This window comes from Mastigoproctus giganteus, chromosome 2 (assembly GCF_048544385.1).
Source record: "Mastigoproctus giganteus isolate SK-2022 chromosome 2, ASM4854438v1, whole genome shotgun sequence".
NCBI lineage: Eukaryota > Metazoa > Arthropoda > Arachnida > Uropygi > Thelyphonidae > Mastigoproctus > Mastigoproctus giganteus.
Window position 1 is genome coordinate 112,765,781 of NC_143576.1, and position 17,942 is coordinate 112,783,722.

A 17,942-nucleotide genomic window follows, 5' to 3' on the forward strand; every position below is an offset into this window, starting at 1 on the left:
AAATCAAGGCCTCTGTCATCATTTGGTGTATTTAACCTCGCGGTAAGTGGACCTCCCAACATCCACTGAATAGTCCTATCTAATCCACTGGGTTGATCAGCGTGATCAGCACTTCCATGTTCTTCTGTATTTTGATCTGAAGGTTCGCCTCTCTGCATCTCTGTTTCATGAGAGGAGCTTCCATGTTCTGTTCCTACTCTACTGTCAGAAGCTGATTCTGGAATTCTCACTTCATATTGTGACGGTGGATTAAGGGTTACCACATATGGTGTGTGAGTTACACGACTACGACTGCACAAATTATAGTCATGTGTCTGTACTGGCCTATGGGTAGATTCAACTGTCTCTTCAGACTGTTTTATCACTGGCGGCCTATTTTGGTTCTCATTTGAAGATGTCGTCAAAGGTTCTGAAATAGGTGCAGTTCTGGTTGGCTGCAAATACACAGGTTGGGGGTCTATGGGTGGGATCAAATCACATTCTTCTATTATGGGGTCATCAAAGATCCATGTTTCTTTTGGCACTTTTGGCACCGTCTCTGTACCAGATTGATCTTGTATTTCACCATCTTCTGATTCTTCTGACTCTTCTACTCTAAGTTCAGGAAACACTTTCCTATTTACCACCTTTGTCAATCTGTCAACATGCACTAACTGCTTGTCCTTAGGTTTATTTATATTCTGTATTTCAAAATTGACTGGAGAGGTCTGATTGATCACACGGTAAGGTCCTGTACTCAATCGAGCCAGTTTCTTCGTGGTACCAGCTTTTACCTTAGGAGTGAAAAGGTAAACAAGACTTCCTACTCGAATATTCTTATCCACAGCCACTGCTGCTCTACATTGTTCTTGTTTCTGCACTGCTTCCTCCAAATGTTCAGAGACCATTTCATAAGCTCTACGGAGTCGTGCACACATTTCTTCTGAATAGTTCTCTAAGGATGCGTAACTTGGCCTTAATTTTGCATGCCATAAATCTGAAGGTAACACTAAATCTCTGCCATAGATTAAAAAGTTGGGTGTTTCTTGAGTAGAACTGTGAGTTGCAGCATGATATACAGCCACAGCCAGTGGAACCATCTCATCCCAATCTGACTGGGTCTGATTTACGACATGAGATAATATGTTCGCTAAGGTACGGTTTAAACGTTCGACTTTTGCGTTGCACTGCACATGAAACAGAGAGGTATGAATTTGGTGAATGTTCAATTTTTCACATACTTGTTGCAACAATGAGGACATGAAATTAGTACCTTGATCTGTGAGTATGTATTTAGGAATTCCATGTCTCGCTATCACATTGTTTATAAATGCTGTGGCTACTTCATCTGCCTTCTGAGTTTTGAGTGGAACTGCTTCAACATAACGCGTGAAATTATCCACTGCTAACAATAAATATTTGTGTCCTCTCAAGGACATAGGAAGTGGTCCTAGGATATCTAATGATACTCGCACCCAAGGTGAACTTTCACTGGGAACTCTCATCAGAGCTGCTTTAGCTTTCGGATTGTACCCTTTTCGTTCCAAACACGATGGACATGACTCAATATAATTCTTAATGTCGCTGTAAATCCCAATCCAGAAAAAATTCTTTTTTACCTTCTCTAATGTCTTCTGTAGAGACCAATGGCCTCCGTTGTCGTGGCATGCTTTCAATACCTCTGTCTTCAAGCCCACGGGGAACACTAATTGTTCTGTTGGCTCTTCTCTTGTCGCTCCAGGGTCAGATAAAGTGTAATGATATAGTATTCCCTCTTTAGATAAATAGAAGGAATCTGGGATTTTTGCTGATGCCTGGGGTATTCCTTCCAATTGTTCAATTAACTTTTGTAAAACTGGATCTTCTCTTTGCAGGGTTTTAATTAAATTTCTGGTTTGTTGCTGGGGCATCACCAATGACTCCATAGTTAAATCAGCTGATATGGGAGCCACTAACTCAGTTGTTTTAGGCTTCCTTGGCCTTTTTTTCTTTTCATCCTCTTCTAACACTGGCCTTGAAAGAAAGTCTGCGTTTGAATGTACTTTACCAGGACGGTACTGAATTTGGAAGTCGTATTCTTGCAAAAGCATGCTCCATCTCGCTAAGCGGGGGGAAGGGTTCTTGAAATTGAGCAAATAACTCAAGGGTTGGCGATCTGTTATCAGAGTGAAATGATTGGACACTAAAAAAGGTCTGAACTTTGTGACTGCGAAAACAATAGCCAAAGCTTCTTTCTCTGTCGTACTATAATTCAATTCTGACTTCTTTAATAGCCTAGAAGCATAGGCTACTGGCTGTCTTGTATCTTCATCCATCTGTAGCTCGAGACAGGCCCCTACACAGTACGCTGATGCATCCGTTGATAAGAGAAATGATCTTGTGAAGTCAGGAAAAACTAACAGAGGTTCAGTTGTCAAGGCAGTTTTCAATTGATCGAAAGCTTGCTGCGTGCAACAGTCCCAAACAAAAGGTGTTTCTTTTTTTGTTAGCGAAGTGAGAGGTCTCGCTATCTCAGCAAAATTTGGAATAAATTTTCTATAGAAACCAGCCATTCCAAGAAACGATCGGACTTGTTTGATCGTTCTGGGCGGTTTACAGTCTCGAACGGCGACTAAGTTTTTGGGATTTGGACGAATGCCCTCGCTGCTCACCAGGTGGCCAAGGTAACAAATTTGTTGTTTACCAAATTCACACTTTTTAGGCTTCAATTTTAGGTCATAATCTCTCAGACGTTGGAAAACTATCCGCAACTTGTCCAGCTGTCAACTCCAATTTTCTGAGGCTATGATTACGTCATCGAGGTAAGCGAATATCGATTGATTTTCCTGGCCAGAAAGCACCAATGACATAGTTCTCACAAAAGATGCGACTCCGTTTCGAAGGCCAAACGGCATGCGCAAGAACTCAAATAAAGATTCACCAGTGGTGAAAGCGGTTTTGTGACGATCGGCGGGGTGCATCTCGATTTGGTGGAAACCACTCTGTAAATCGAGCGAAGAGAAGTAGCGCGCTTTCCCTAAAAGTTGGAGAATTTCATTTAAATCTGGGACAGGATATGCATCTGAAACCGTTTTCGCATTCAATCTCCGAAAAGCAATACAAAGCCTATATGATTGGTCCTTTTTGCGCACCAAAACAATTGGCGCTGAATATGGGGAGTTGCTGGGTTGAATGATGTTTGCCTCCAAAAGTTCATTCACCTGCCTTCGAACTTCATCTTTCAACAAGAAAGGAACTCTATAAGCTGACTGCTTAACCGGTATACTGTCCGTCAATTTAATTCTATGTTTATATACCTTTGAATTTCCTAGCTGAGCTGGACATTTGGCAAAAACATCTCTATATTCATACAACAAGTCTGATAGTTCATGTTTCTGATCACCAGTCAAATGATCAAGATTAAAATCACTTAAAGTCACAGGAGATGTTTTTTTTTTTTTTTTTTTTGATTTGGTAGTTGTTGGCGCATCGGCTTCTGTGGCCATATTGCACCTCCCAAGGTTTTTGCAGTACTTTAATCCAAGCCCGAGGCGGGATTCGAACCCGCGACCTTTGGGTTGCCGGGCAGGTACTTTACCCACTCGGCTAGCCAGGTCGGCTATACAGGAGATGTCTTATTGTCTTCTACTTCCTTACCTGCAAAAGTAACTGGATTAATTTCAACCCTTTCCAAACTAGCAATACCCATCCCCTTTGGAAGATATAAAGGCTCAGTTGACAAATTTGCCACCAGGACTGATACTAATCCATCGGCCTGTACTTTGTCCACTGAACAACGGACAGCTAAGTCCTCACGACCAAGGTTATAATTAGGCTCTGTTAACACCAGTTGTTCTGTGGAAACAGCAAGCTGGTTACAATAGGCTGTCAAAACCCTTTCGGACGATCCTGGTAGTACATGTTTACATGTGAGTTTAGCTACCACAGGTTTAGAACTCATAATTTGTTCCCTAACACCTACTTCTCTTAAACAAATATTCAATGGGATTGAGCGAACCATTTTTTTACCTAAGTCAATTATGAACGAAAAACGTCTCAAAACATTCAATCCTAATATAACATTATATTGTCCGGTGAAATTTCCATTAGCTACCAAAACATTATCTTGAAAACATGCATTATCCAGTTTAATGTTTACTGTAATTTCAGTATGGATCGGCACTACATATCCAGAAACACCCGTTACCGTCAAGTTTGGAGCTCTTGGATTTAGAGATTTATCTTTTTTAATTTTATTAAATAAATCTGTACTAATTAAAGTTACGCTAGCGCCTGAATCTACCAAAAATTTAGCCTCAACATTTTGAACTGGTCCCATGATCAACGGCAATTGAGAATCGTTATCTAAAATATAAACTCCATGCTGCACATTTTTGTGGTTGGCATACGATTTAGCTCCTCTATAATAATTTTGACCTGGTAACACATTTCTATGACGCTGATAGTCCCTTCTATTTCCTTCAGGCATCCGTTTATGTCAGAAATACCTATCTCTACCTTGTCTGTAACTTACATTATCTACCTGATTAATTTGCCTACCAAAAATCGCTTTAGGGTGAGTTTGCCCCTGATTAAACTTATTTCTAGGCATTTCTTTTGTTGCCCCTGTGTAAGAGTTCATATCTGTCCTATTTCGATTATTATAATACATTTGGTTTGCATTTTTCACCCCATTTCCATTAAAATTGCAACTTTGTGTATTAACATAAGGCGGCCGATATTTTGGTAACGCAGTGTATTCGCGCACTCCGCGACTTGGGCACGGACGGTTAGAATAAGTTGGCGTCGGTCGGGAGCTGCTCGGACGACGGCAAGCGGCATAGCGTCTTACTGCCTGTCTTGCTTCGTACGTAGGGTTACAGTATACATGCTTCCCAGCATAGCACGGAGCAGGAACGCGTCTCTCACTTAGGGCGAGTTCATTGCTACTGACGCCTGAGGGCATAGCGTCTCTTCGTTCGTCAGACTGCGAATACGTAAAACTACTGGGCGCTCTGTTATTGTAGGAAGGAAAAAATGGATAAGCTGCAGTATCAAAATTTGGACATCGTTCCGTTTCGTAAATTGGCGTTTGTAAATTATTACAAGTCACGTTACTTACAGCTAATGCTTTAAGTGATTGTTTTAAGTCCAGTATTTCATTTTGTAAAGGTTTAATAAATTTTTCAAAATAATTTTCCTGCTGGCTACCGACTACTTCATTATTAGATTGACAGTATATGGCATTAATTGGTCTGTGTTTTGTTTCTGTAATAAGTTCATTTGTTTCCTCTCGTTTCGAAATAACAATTGCTTGATGGAAAGTGAGGGGGTTTTGTGACAAGACTATCCTTTTAATTTTATTTGAAACACCCCTAAGAAATTGGGCTAATATTGCCTGATCTAAAATCTACTTTGCTTCAGGGGTTTCATTCTGTATCTTAAACGCCTTTCTTGCCAGGTTTTGAATTCGGGCTCCAAAGCTGGCGACATTTTCGTCAGGTTTTTGCACAGTATTAGCGAATTCACTTAAACAAGTGACTATGGGTTCCGTTTTTTCAAAGTGAGCTAAGAAAGCATTTTTGAACACGTTATAATTTTCTTCCTTACGCAATTCAGTGGATTGTGCTAGAAATTCGTCTGCTAAAGAATGAAATTTAGATCTTGAAATGGTTATCATCTCTGAGCTTTGCCAAGCCGCTAATTTCCCTACACTTTCTAAAGTTTCAAAAAAATATTGTACAGATGGGCCTTCATCTGTACCAAAAAAAGTAGGCACCAAACTTAGGTAACCTGCGATATTAGCCACACGCAGCCTGCCTGTTTCGGGTGGGGCTTGCGTTTGTTGCGTATCAAACAATGCAGCAGAAAGGTCGGTTGAAGTTTGTGGGATTTGTTCTTCCATGTTGGATTTATAAGTGTCTATGTTAAATTAGATGACACTACTAATATTTGAGTAAAATTTTGGGTGGGAAGGTCCCTCCAAAACAGTGTACTTACCTTTACGTAGCTGAAACAGAATTAAACTGTTAGTACTGAGCAATGCTAAAATCAAAATGAGTTTCTAACACATATAGCAACTAGAGGTTTTTTTTTTTTTTTTTTTAATTTGTTATTATTATTTGTTTTGACAAATCAATTAACTACTTCTAGTTGCAATGTGTTACTATTATGTATGTACTTGAGGACTATGTTATTTGTATTGCTGAAAAAGAAAAAAAAATTTAATAAAATGTCTCTAACCATTCTCTGCATACACACAAAATCACTAGTGTTAGACATTTCCCTTTTATTCTATTATCACATTAATCCCTTTATTTGTCTTCTATTCACTAGTTACTCTTGTTGTGCTTTGCTCTTCAGTTTACAGTAATCCTCATAACTCACAAGCTTTCATATAAAAAAAGAGGTTTTTCATCCCGCAAAAGCACATTTCATCCTGGTCACGATTAGCAACAGTGTTCCACAGGCTTTTCCGTCATATTATGCTCTTGCCTATCAATATACTCATGAATCACTCGCTACAGCAAGAAGCACAATATCATGTGAATTCCAGAAAACCCTGGGTTTTGAATGATCTCGCTAGCAGTTTAAGTTAGGACAATATATCTAGTGTTCTACATTTACTCTGAGAAGTAATGAGCGAATGGCAACATCTAGACGCGTTGTGTTTTTCATCCCGGGACACCTCTTAGCTAAGGGCTGACCCGAAATGCCGCAATTAATGATTCTTAAAAAAAATGATTGTTAGTGATTTGCATGTATTTAAAAAGAATGGTCACGACATAATTATAACAAACAAAATAAGGTTTATTTAACATATATGTATACAAATGAGTACAATATAACTGGTAAATAAGTTAGATTAATTGGTATTTAATTGTTAGAAAAATTAATTGAATGCAAGCATTATCTTGCTGTTAGCTATATTACAATGTTGTAATATTCTTCATATGGTTTTTCCACTAATTCCTTAGCAAGTACAAAATAATTAGTGTTTGTCATAACATACCTCTGCTCAAAATATGAAACAGGTAATTATATTATCTTAATAGTGTAATTAGTAATTGACAATTAAATTAATAAGTCGCATTATTATTAAAGTTAAATACTAAGAAAATAATACAGTTGTCGGGGTATATTTATGTGAGGAAAGGTGTCTTATAAATGCATTAAAACGTATGCAGGTAATAGGATTGGCTTTTGGGTGATTTAATACAGTTTGTTATTAAACAATAAGGGTTGTCTTACCCGAAAATATTCTGCAACGCCTCGGGGGGGGGGGGAAATCTGTTCCAGACATCAATATAGTTCTTTTCTCATCTTTTCCCTCGTAATTATTAATTTACTTCTTCTTTACACAATGACAAAAATCGGCCAAAACTATCACTGATCTTCTTGTCATGTTTTACTCATGAACTTAACTGTGTGTCCGTCTGTGTTTCTGTCCCCCCTCTTTCAAATATATCTATCCCTGCATCGCTTCGGGGGGGGGGGGTGAGAAATAAATTGATACTGTACCATGCACGGCCTCGTAGTGACAATTAATATCTTTATAAAGGTCTTGTTATGCAAGACCTGCTGTGTCTTGTTCTGGTAATTTCTACTCATATAACAATTTTCACCGTTCTTCGGACCTTTGCGTTCGATCAACATTCTTGTCCGCTCAGGAGAACGGGTGACGTCACTGTGGTGTCCCCTTACGGTGACCGCACCCCTGGGGTGATTTGAAAGCGAAAGTAAAAGCTTAGCTCAAGTGACGCTATCGTTATATAATTTAGTTGTACAGGCCGTGAAAAATATATCAGGCATTATTAGGCCAAATACCTCTTGAAAGTAAGTGAAAGGGCTGAAAATGAAAATAATTTTCACAGGACTTTGTCCATATTTGCAATCTGTCCCAACTCAGACTGATGTGACTTCCGACGTTGAATGACAAAACGATGAAATTCAAGGACCTTCTGCTCATAGCTTTCAGGCATCTTTTGGGAAGTCTGGTGCGTTTACGCATGCTTAGTGCATTCTGTTTCATGAACCTGAAGCACCAATTGTGTCCTCCTCTGAAATCAGTAACTTCTTTTTCATCAGCAATTATTCTTGCCTCATGCTGAACCATCTTTGTGGACACAGGAACTCCAATTGCCCTTTCCTCCTCAATCCATATCTTCAATTCCCTTTCTAAATCAGGCCAGTTTGCTGACTTGCCTCTCATGGCGTTCTTCTGCCGTGGCGTTTTCAGAAGGGTTACTTCTTCCCGTAGCCAGTCTCGGATTGTTTTCTCAGTTGGAAGAGGACCAAACTTACGTTCAGCAGCACCAGTTCCAGTCAGTTTTGCAAACTGGATCACTATTAACTTGAATTCAGCACTGTACGAAAATCTTTTCTGAGCCATTTCAGGGCAGAACGTGGCAAAACGTAACCTAATATAACGGTAACAAGTGCGAAACAATAAGCGCAAAGACAACAAGCGCAAAAAAGCGGGAAATGCAAGTAAAAAAAATCTACAACCACTGTATAAGACGCACCCAGTTTTAACAACCCAATTTTTTCGAATAAAGATGCGTCTTATACATGGGGAATTATGGCATATATATATATTTAAATCAAAAAAACACAAAAAAACCCGCTCCCATTTCATCCTTCCGTTCGTTCCAAATACCTGTCCAGTTGAGACTTAAATTTTTTAAGGCTATGAACTTCCATAAAGAAAAGAATGGAAGTCTATTCCACCAACCAACTACCCGCTGGCTAAAGGCAAACTTCCGCACATCTATCGAACATTTTTCTTTCCTCAATTTGAATTTATGACCTCTCATATGTTTATTCTGAGAAAGAGAAAGCATCCCATCAGCATTGAGCATACTCAAACCATTCAAGGCTTTATACACCTCAATCAGATCACCTCGCAGGTGCCTAGCCTACAAACATTGTATTTTGCAAAATTTAAACCACTCTTCGTAAGAGCAACCCTTCGTTCCATTCACTAATCTTGTTGCCCTTCTCTGTACTCGTTCCAACAGCTCTACGTCGTTCTTAAAATGAGGCCTCCAGACCTGTATACAGTACTCAAGGTGTGGCCTGACCACTGCCTTATACAAGGGGATAATCACCTCTTTAACCCTGCAAAAAAAATTCCTGTACATCATTTATATTACAATAAAAGCTACGCTTGTAGACCGTCTGCACTCTCAGAAAATTTCATATCTGCCTGCACAATTACTCCCAGGTTCTTTTTGTTCTCTACCACTGCCAATGTATTTACCATACAGTTGGTACGTCACTGTGGGTTACTGCTTCCCATATGTAGTACTTTACATTTGTCAATATTAAACTTCATTTGCCACCTCTCAGCCCATCTGTTCAACTTTTCGAGATCCTGTTGCAGCGGTGAACTGTCATTGGTGTCCTTAACAACCTTGCCAACCTTCGTATCTTCTGCAAACTTGGAGATTAAGCTTGATGTACCATCATCAATATCATTTATAAATATAGAAAACAACAATGTACCCATTGTTGAACCCTTAGGGACTCCACTAATAACATTAGTCCACGATGAGCAGTGTCCATTGATTACCACTTTCTGTCTACTCCCACTGAACCATCCCTTTATCCATAGCAGCAATTTCCTCCAATGTCACACTGCTCCAAATTGTTCAGCAGTCAGTCTTCCTTGTGCAACAGTATCAAAAGCCTTTCTAAGATCCAAATATATGATATCACAGTTATTCTTTACATCCAGTTCTTTTGTGACCACATCATAGTATCCAATCAAATTAGTCAGGCAAGGCTTTCCCTTAACAAAACCATGCTGTGTCCGAGCTATAACTGAAGTCTATTCTAGATGATCCTGCAGTGCTTCTTTAATCATTGCCTCCATTAATTTTCCTGGAACAGAAGTTAAACTCACAGGTCTATAATTACTTGTGTCAGCCTTTGATCCTCCTTTGTGAATTGGGATCATATTTGGACATCTCTAGTCTCCATGGGTACCTCCCCTGAGTCGAAAGAAGCTTTCATAATTATGGCAAAGTGTTTGCTTACTTCCTTTGCTGCCTCCTTTGATATAAGTGGATAGATCTCATCCACCCCGGGTGCCTATTTTTTTGTTTATTTTCAACAATTTCTCCTCCACTTTCCTCTCAGTTATTACAAAATCATCTAGCTCACTGTCAGAGTTAAACTCACCTCTGGCATTCCCCTCCCTGAATAATTCCACCTAGGTGAATGTAGAGGCAAAATACTCATTTAGTTTGTTAGCCACCTGAGCAGAATCATTTACAGTTGAACCATCAATTTCCAGTGGACCAATCTGATTCATCCCTTTCCTTCTAACGTTTACAGAGGTAAAGAACGTTTTGCGTTTTTCTTGTTTTACTTTGTCAAAGATTTCTAATAATCTGCCTTTGCCTGCCTCATCTCCTTTGTGTCTGAGTTACAGACCAGCTTATATCTATCGTAGGCTTCCATGTTACCCATTAATTTATATGTATCTGACGCATTTTTCTTCTCTGCCACATGTCTAATTAGTTCATCTGACATCCATTTAGGCCTAAACCTTGAACAATATTTCTTAGTTGGTATGTAAAGCCTAGTCTTACCGCTCGGTGGACGGCAATGCTCTTGAGTCTCGTCGTTTGTACCATGAAAGGTTCCCAGAACGAATATGTCCACAGAGGAAAACGGTTGAAAGTATCCAAGATAAATTCTTTGATTGCTTCCCATTTTGAATTTGCTGTTGGTAACATCATCAGTTGGTCGCACTGTATAGAATTTAAATACTGTCTCAGATCACCATAGTCGCCTTTACGAAAGCAAAAACCTTTCCCTTTACCCAGGATTGCAATTACCTCTTGGAGTAAATCCCACTTCAGCACATTGTGATGAGTGCCACCTAGTGCTTCCTTTATCTGCAGATTCTTAATGCATGAGGAATCACTACTGATAATTAGATAAAGACTATTACTTCCTCTAATTGCGTCGGGAATATTCTGATGTAGAAAACAATTATCCAATTAATCCTTAAAAGCTTTGCTAGTGTGTGAGTGACCAACTCACTAATTCCAGGCAATATCTAGGGAATTAAAATCCCCCATTATAAGACTCTGATTTACTGGCCCAATCTATTTCCCGGTATAGTTTCTTATTATACTCCTCAGAGTCATTAGTCCTATAACACACTCCTACTCCCAATTTTGATCACCCAATGCTTATGTCACACCAAACTGACTTGACACTGCTCTGTTCAGTGCTGTCGACTGGCTTTAGGATTTTATGTGTTTCTTAACTAATAGCATAACCCTTCCTATCGTGTCTCTCCTTCCTGTACACATTGTACTCCCGAAATTCCAGCTCTGCCTTCCTTATATCTGTGTGACACCACGTCTCTGATATCCCAACAATATCTGCGTTTGATGTTTTGACCAACACCGCAAATTCATCAAATTTATTTACCAAACTGCTAGCATTGGTTTATATGCAAGTATATATGCACTCGTTCCTATTTTTTGCTACTCTAATACAACCCAACTATTTACTTGTACCACAATGATTTCAGAGACTGCCCTTTGTACCACAAAGGGCAGTCTCCGAAATCTCCTGTATCTTGTTTTCCACGCTGCTTCTCATTCAAATAGAAGCAGTGCAAGAATCACTTTCACCTCTGCCAGCGGCTACTGTGAATCTATTAATCCTTGTATCCTCCCAGGGTAACAGTTTTCCGATCAACCTAACACTGCCTCGATATCATCAGTAAATATTCTTGCACCCTTTCTATTTAATGTATCCCCTTCCTGTAGAAGCAGTCTCTCTTGTTAACAAGTACATACCAGGCTGAAAAAAATTCTACCCCTTGAGTCTTGCACAGTCTTTCTCGGGCCGGATTGATCGACAACGCTCTTATCATATACTCCCTCCTATCATGTCTGGGCAGAATTGCAGACACTTTCAAATTCAACCCTAATTCACGGCTTTTTTTTCAACAGCGACCTGTACTTCTTAAGTAATTCCGCAGGTCTCCTACTCTTGATTTCATTAGTGACAACGTGTACAAATATATCACTTTTTATACCCTTAAAAGGTGATATCTCCTCTAAAACGTCATCAACCTTTGCCCCTAACAGACATACCCTGATCCTTTTCCAATATGTATACAGGGTGTCTCAAAAATACACGGCATAACTTCAAGAATGAGTTCCTCATTTGTACACAATAAAAATATTTTATATTAACATAGTTCCGGAAATTCTTGGTTCCCGAGTTATTGACTGCAATGTCTTTTCTCTCGCAGGTGATTTCCTTCATCACAAGGTACTGATATTTATTGATATTTATTATTAAAGTGGTCCCAGCCAACCAATGGCAACCCCGCTGTCAGTTACACATAATGTAGCAGTACTCTTATATACTTCCTCTCTTGTTTTTCCAAGTACAGGAAGTAAAAAACTTGCCATGAACAAAAATGATTGATATGAACAAATTGAAAAATAAATATACGTGTAATTAAATTTCAGATAAAGTCCGAACTTCATTGGAAAGATTTGCATCTAATTACAATCTGTTGGGAAGAAAGCAGCGTCAGGTGATGTCGAGAGCAGAAATGCCAGTACAAGGAGCTGGATTTGCAGTGGATGTAGCAGACTCAAACCTCCACGATTTCATAGAATTTTAGGTGATTCGGCGTACACCATACCGCATTACAAATCCAAGGTGCAGATTCCAGATGCAGAAGAGTCTTCCGCATAAGAAATATTGCAGTTGCAAAGGTACTGACAGAAGCTGGTGGTTTTCCATTCCGACCATGTACTCAAATCAGGAGCAAGCGGATATGTACTTTAGTTACCATTTGGTGGACGGCAATGCTCTTGAGTCTCGTCGTTTGTACCACGAAATGTTCCCAGAACGAATATGTCCATACAGGAAAACGTTTGAAAGTATCCATAGCCGCCTTTGTGAACATTGGACCTTTAAACCTCGTTCTGCGGACAGAGGACGACCAAGATCTACGACTCCTGAAATAGAGGAAGTGGACCAACTGCCAAGTTCCACGCGCACTGATTTAAACCCACTAGATTTCTTCTTGTGGGGCCATTTAAAGTCATTGGTGTATTCGACTCCGGTAGCTGATGTGGTTACTCTCTGGATTCAAATTGTGGCAGGTTTTGAGACAATACGAAACATGCCAGGAATTTGGCATCGTCTTCGCGAGTCAATGAGACTTCGATGTGAGGCCTGTATTCAGAGTGAGGGTGGACATTTTGAACACTTACTATAAGGTGATGTGAACAGTGAAGTGTCATAGACAGGCCTTCAAAACTCGGAAACGAAGTATTTCAGAAACTATATTGATAGAAAATATTTTTATTGTCTACATGTGAGGAATTCATTCCTGAAATTATGCCGTGTAATTTTGAGACTCCCTGTATATATAATCATATCTACTCTAGTGTTCAAAGAAAGGGCACCAGTCCTTAAAATTGTAATTTTCTTCCGGATAACGTAAGTATATGGGAATATTTGTTACAGATTGCGTCAGATAAGTTTAACACGAATAGATGATGATGTAGTATTGCATCAGCTTTTACTTTCAGCTATATAATCATGCTCTGCAAGAGTTGCAATCATTTCTTGTTTGTGTCAGGATCACGCGTTACGTGCAGTTGACGCCACGAAGAAAGAGTGCTATTGTTGCTTTTTACTATTATTATTATTACCCAAATGGTGCAAGAAACCCCAATGCCTACGCTGCACGAGCCAAAAAAAAATTACTCTGAGAGAGAGAGTCGGAAGTAGAAGTGGATCATGCGAGCCAGCCCCTGGTACGTGAGGAAGGATAATCTTTCCGTCATATTGCTTATAGAGTGTTTTTTAATCAGTGGACAGTGAGTAGATTTATTTGCAAATTCAAGATTACTGGTTCTAATGATAGTAAAAAAGGAACCGGACGCATACGTGTCTCTAAAACAGGACCGCGTTTTGAGGCACTTATGCCTTAAAAACCGTAAAGCTTCTTCGTCTGAGCTGAAAAGAGAATGGGAAGAATATACAGGAGTGATAGCAATTGCAATTGCAATAACAGTAAGAAGACGCCTCTTCAAAAATAGACTTGTAGTCCGTCGTCCTAAGAAGAAGCCCCTCATCACACAAAAAATGAAAAAGGCCCTATTAATTTGGTGTAAGCAACATGTCAGATGAACCCTCGAGCAGTGTAAATCAGTTATTTTCTCGGATGAGAAAAATTCAACCTGCATGGTTCTGATGGGAGACAAACGATTCGCCGTAGACGTGGTGAAGAATAGCATCCAGACTGTATGGTGTCTATAGTAAAATTCCCTACCAGCCATATGAGATGGGGGGGGGGGGTGCATTTGGTATCGCGGTGTAGGTCACATGCAGTTTATAAAAGGTTCCGTAAATGCCACTGGATACCTAGCTATATTGGAAGTAAAATTGCTGCCAATCATTAGAGACCATTTCAACCTGCCAAGTAACTGCAATTTTCAGGACGACTCTGCTCGGTTTCATTGGGCGAAAAGTGTAAGTTGGAATTGCTGCAGTTACTTTAGCTTCAGTTCTGCATTAGAAGTTCGACAGTAATGTGTTTACATACGAAGAATGGTCCATTACAACTCTTAGCTGGCCAGGAAACAGCTCGGCCCTGTATCGTGTGGAGAACTGTTGGCATCGTGTGGAATCTGCAGTTGCCCGAAAGAAATTAAAGATCCTTCGTAAACTTCAGGAAACCATAATTCGTGTTTGGAACCACGAACTATCAGTTGATTATCGACAGAAATTTATCTTTTAAATGCCTGGATGGTGTGCTACTGTCATCGTAGCCAGAGGCGATTCAACTAAATATTAGTTTGCATCTGGTGAACTTTTCATTTTGTTTTTTATTTAAAATGATAAAATGAAGCAAAGTAAAGGCTTCTGATATATTTCAGCCACAGTTGTTGTGTTTATTAAAACTGTTGTATAAAGGTTGCAAATGCTCATTTTGGAAGCACCTGTGAAATATTACTTACTTTACCTTAACTCTTAACAAATATGTTTTGTTTATATTTCTATTTGTGATGCTAGTCATTAATGTAACATAATATCGAGAAAAATGGTTAGAAATGTGAAATTCCTAGGTGATGCTCTTGCTTTGAACACCAGAGTATGTAGTTTGTTTGCGAAACAAACTAACGCTATTGACCACAGGTGCTCACATCTGGCGTTTATGTGCTTGGCACAGCCAGGGTCCTGAACTGGATATCATCATTCTTCTCTTTCTTGGTGATTTCTTTCTACTTCTCTCTGTCTCTCTCTCTCTCTCTCTCTCTCTCTCTCTCAGGGTAACTCGGGAATATTTTTTTGGCTGGTGCAGCATAAACCTAAGGCTTTCTTTTTCTTGTACACCATGCATGGCTAATAATAATAATAATAATAATAATAATAATAGTAATAATAATAATAATTTTTAACTAATTTTCATACTAAATCAGAAAGAATTAAAGTTTTTTTTTTTTTTTTTAACTTTTAATGTTTTCGGTTCTGATTTTCCTGCAATTAACGCAGTATTATAACAATAATACACATTACGAAAATTTGGTCCGTATTTTAAGTAGAATTTTCTGGAACAAATTAATCCCGGATAACGAGGAGCCCTTGTACTCAACTTTCACATACAGTACATTTTTACTCGCACCCTTCTTTATAAGCGTAGCGCATTGTAGATGTTTTTTTTTTTTTTTTTTTCATATGCTTTCTCTACACATGAATTATAATCTTCCTACACAGCGATTATTTTTATGCTTATTAACTGTACTCTCATTTTTGCTATCTCTGTATAGTTATTTATTCATTTTGAATGGAAAACGAAACCACATTTAATCTGTGAACGAACCCCGATAGCGATTAACAGCCTTGAGCTAAGGTCATAAACACAGAGTAGTAAGATATTTTACTATTCTGTGATATAAGTGTATTTAGCGAAAGTAGTCCTGAAGCTGGAACTAGCCGTTAAGCAGACATGTTAATTTGGATGGGGTTGTGAAACTGCACATATCTTGCGATTAGGCGTTAGTGATATTTGCCTATTGATTGGTCGATTCAGTTTTGTTTTTTTAGGCAGTTGTATCTTCTATTTCTCATCTTTTTGCCAGTAAAGCTCGATTTCATTTGTGCCATAAATGCTTCATTAACCGGAGCATTTGTAATTCTTTTTGTTGGATCTTCACGTAATTGCACATCGGTTTCCTAATGAAACCATGTGCATAAAAAGTCACATGATTTATTGGGAGAAACAATGGAACGAAAGAATTATTTATATACAGCTCTGAGCTGTGCCACATGCCTTTCGTATTTTCCAGGTAAGCTTAATTTTTTTTATTTTTTATTTGTGTGTGCGTATGTAATGTTATTGGCAATATGATGGGAAAAAGCAAGGCAACTCATAACTTTAGCATCGCGTGGTTTCAGCGCGACTGCGCACCAACGCTCAGTTCTGACATCTGACTCAACTGTGATTCCAATCTGTTACTGTCACGGAGCTTTCAATCTATGTGAGGAAGCATGCACGTCGCTATTTTCAATTTAACAAATTTGCATACTAATTTAGCCAATTCTTAACTAATTTTCATATTACTTCAGAAAGAATTAAAGTTTTTTTTTTTTTTATTTTAACGTTTGTGGTTCTGATTTCCTGTAGTTAACGCACTAATACATTAACATGTAAAAAACATGTTACCTTTCATCCTAAAATTTTTTGGGTGGAATTTGTAGATAGAATTTTAACTGGAAACACAAAATCAATGATAAAACAAGCGGCCACGATGATTAAAAGTTTTTTCTTGAGCTCTCAGAAAAAAAAAAAAAATCATTAAAAACTGTTTAAGGCTGAAAACCACCAAATTCGAAAATATGGTGGTTCATTTGGCACTATGATTGGCCCTAGAATTTTCTCGGGAGAGGGGGGATCTAGGACTTCCTCAGCATTTCAAAAAAAAAAAAAAAAAAAAAGCCCTGGTTATATTTTAATAGGATTTACCTGCAAATGTAATGACTTTTAAAGTCATGATTAGGGATATCTATTCCAAGCATCTGGCCTGCTGCCAACCTTTTTTGATTTGTTCCCATGTGTCTGTATGTCATGCAAGAAAGAGTGAAGGAACCATCAGCATTTAGTTTATTAAACCCTTTTAAAGTGTTATTTACCTCAATTTGGTCACTATACAGTTCCCTATGCTACACAGGTACTGCAATATACAAAACCTGCCTTTCTTCATAAGAATAATCTTTTGTGCCTCCCAGTTAATCTCATTACTCTTCTTTCCAACAAATGAAAATGAAGTTTTCAAATCTGTATGTAGTATTAAAGATGTGTTCTATACAATCATTGTTTTACACAATGGAATATTACCTGTTTTTTCTTTGTGGTAAAGTTCCTGTATATCATTGACAGAACCCATGTGCTTTTTGCAGCCTGCCGGCCTACACTACTCAAAGAACTTCAAGTCAAACAGTATTGACCTTGTTGCTGATATTAAATCAAAAAAAGACAATTAAAAATCACTCATAGGTATTTATCAATGTAGATGGAACAATTTTGTTTCTTTCTAGCTTGTACACTACGTTTCTAGGTTTAAACCAAAAAATGTTTACAATCTTGCTTGTATGCCACACTTCAATGTTACCTGCAATGGCATTTTTTAAGAGAAGACTTACCATCTTTCAACTTAAAGCCTCACATTTGAAGTTTTCTTCTTGGAATTTTTGTGGCTGTGGCTTGCTTCTCTTGCTGGAACCTTTAGCAGTTTCTTTTGCTGATGGGCAAGGATTGCTGACCCTTGGCAGTTTTTTGCTAGTGGTGTGATTTGTTACGTTTATTATTTTTTGCTGGTACTGCATTCAACATGACAAACATGCTGAAGGCATAGGATAGCTGACCCCCCTTGCTTTCCTTGCCACAGGTGAGATTTTATTACTATTATTTTATTTTTGTTCTC

General features: G+C 38.6%; 1 protein-coding gene across 1 annotated transcript in view; it reads left to right on the forward strand.

Moving 5' to 3' along the window:
- The first annotated feature begins 2,763 nt into the window (after positions 1 to 2,763).
- LOC150089501 (glycosaminoglycan xylosylkinase-like) overlaps positions 2,764 to 17,942 on the forward strand; it is a 128,882-nt gene continuing 113,703 nt past the window's right edge. Inside the window, exon 1 of the mRNA XM_090390006.1 lies at positions 2,764 to 2,780. Coding sequence (XP_090246132.1) covers positions 2,764 to 2,780 — 17 coding nt within the window. The remainder of the gene's footprint in view (positions 2,781 to 17,942) is intronic.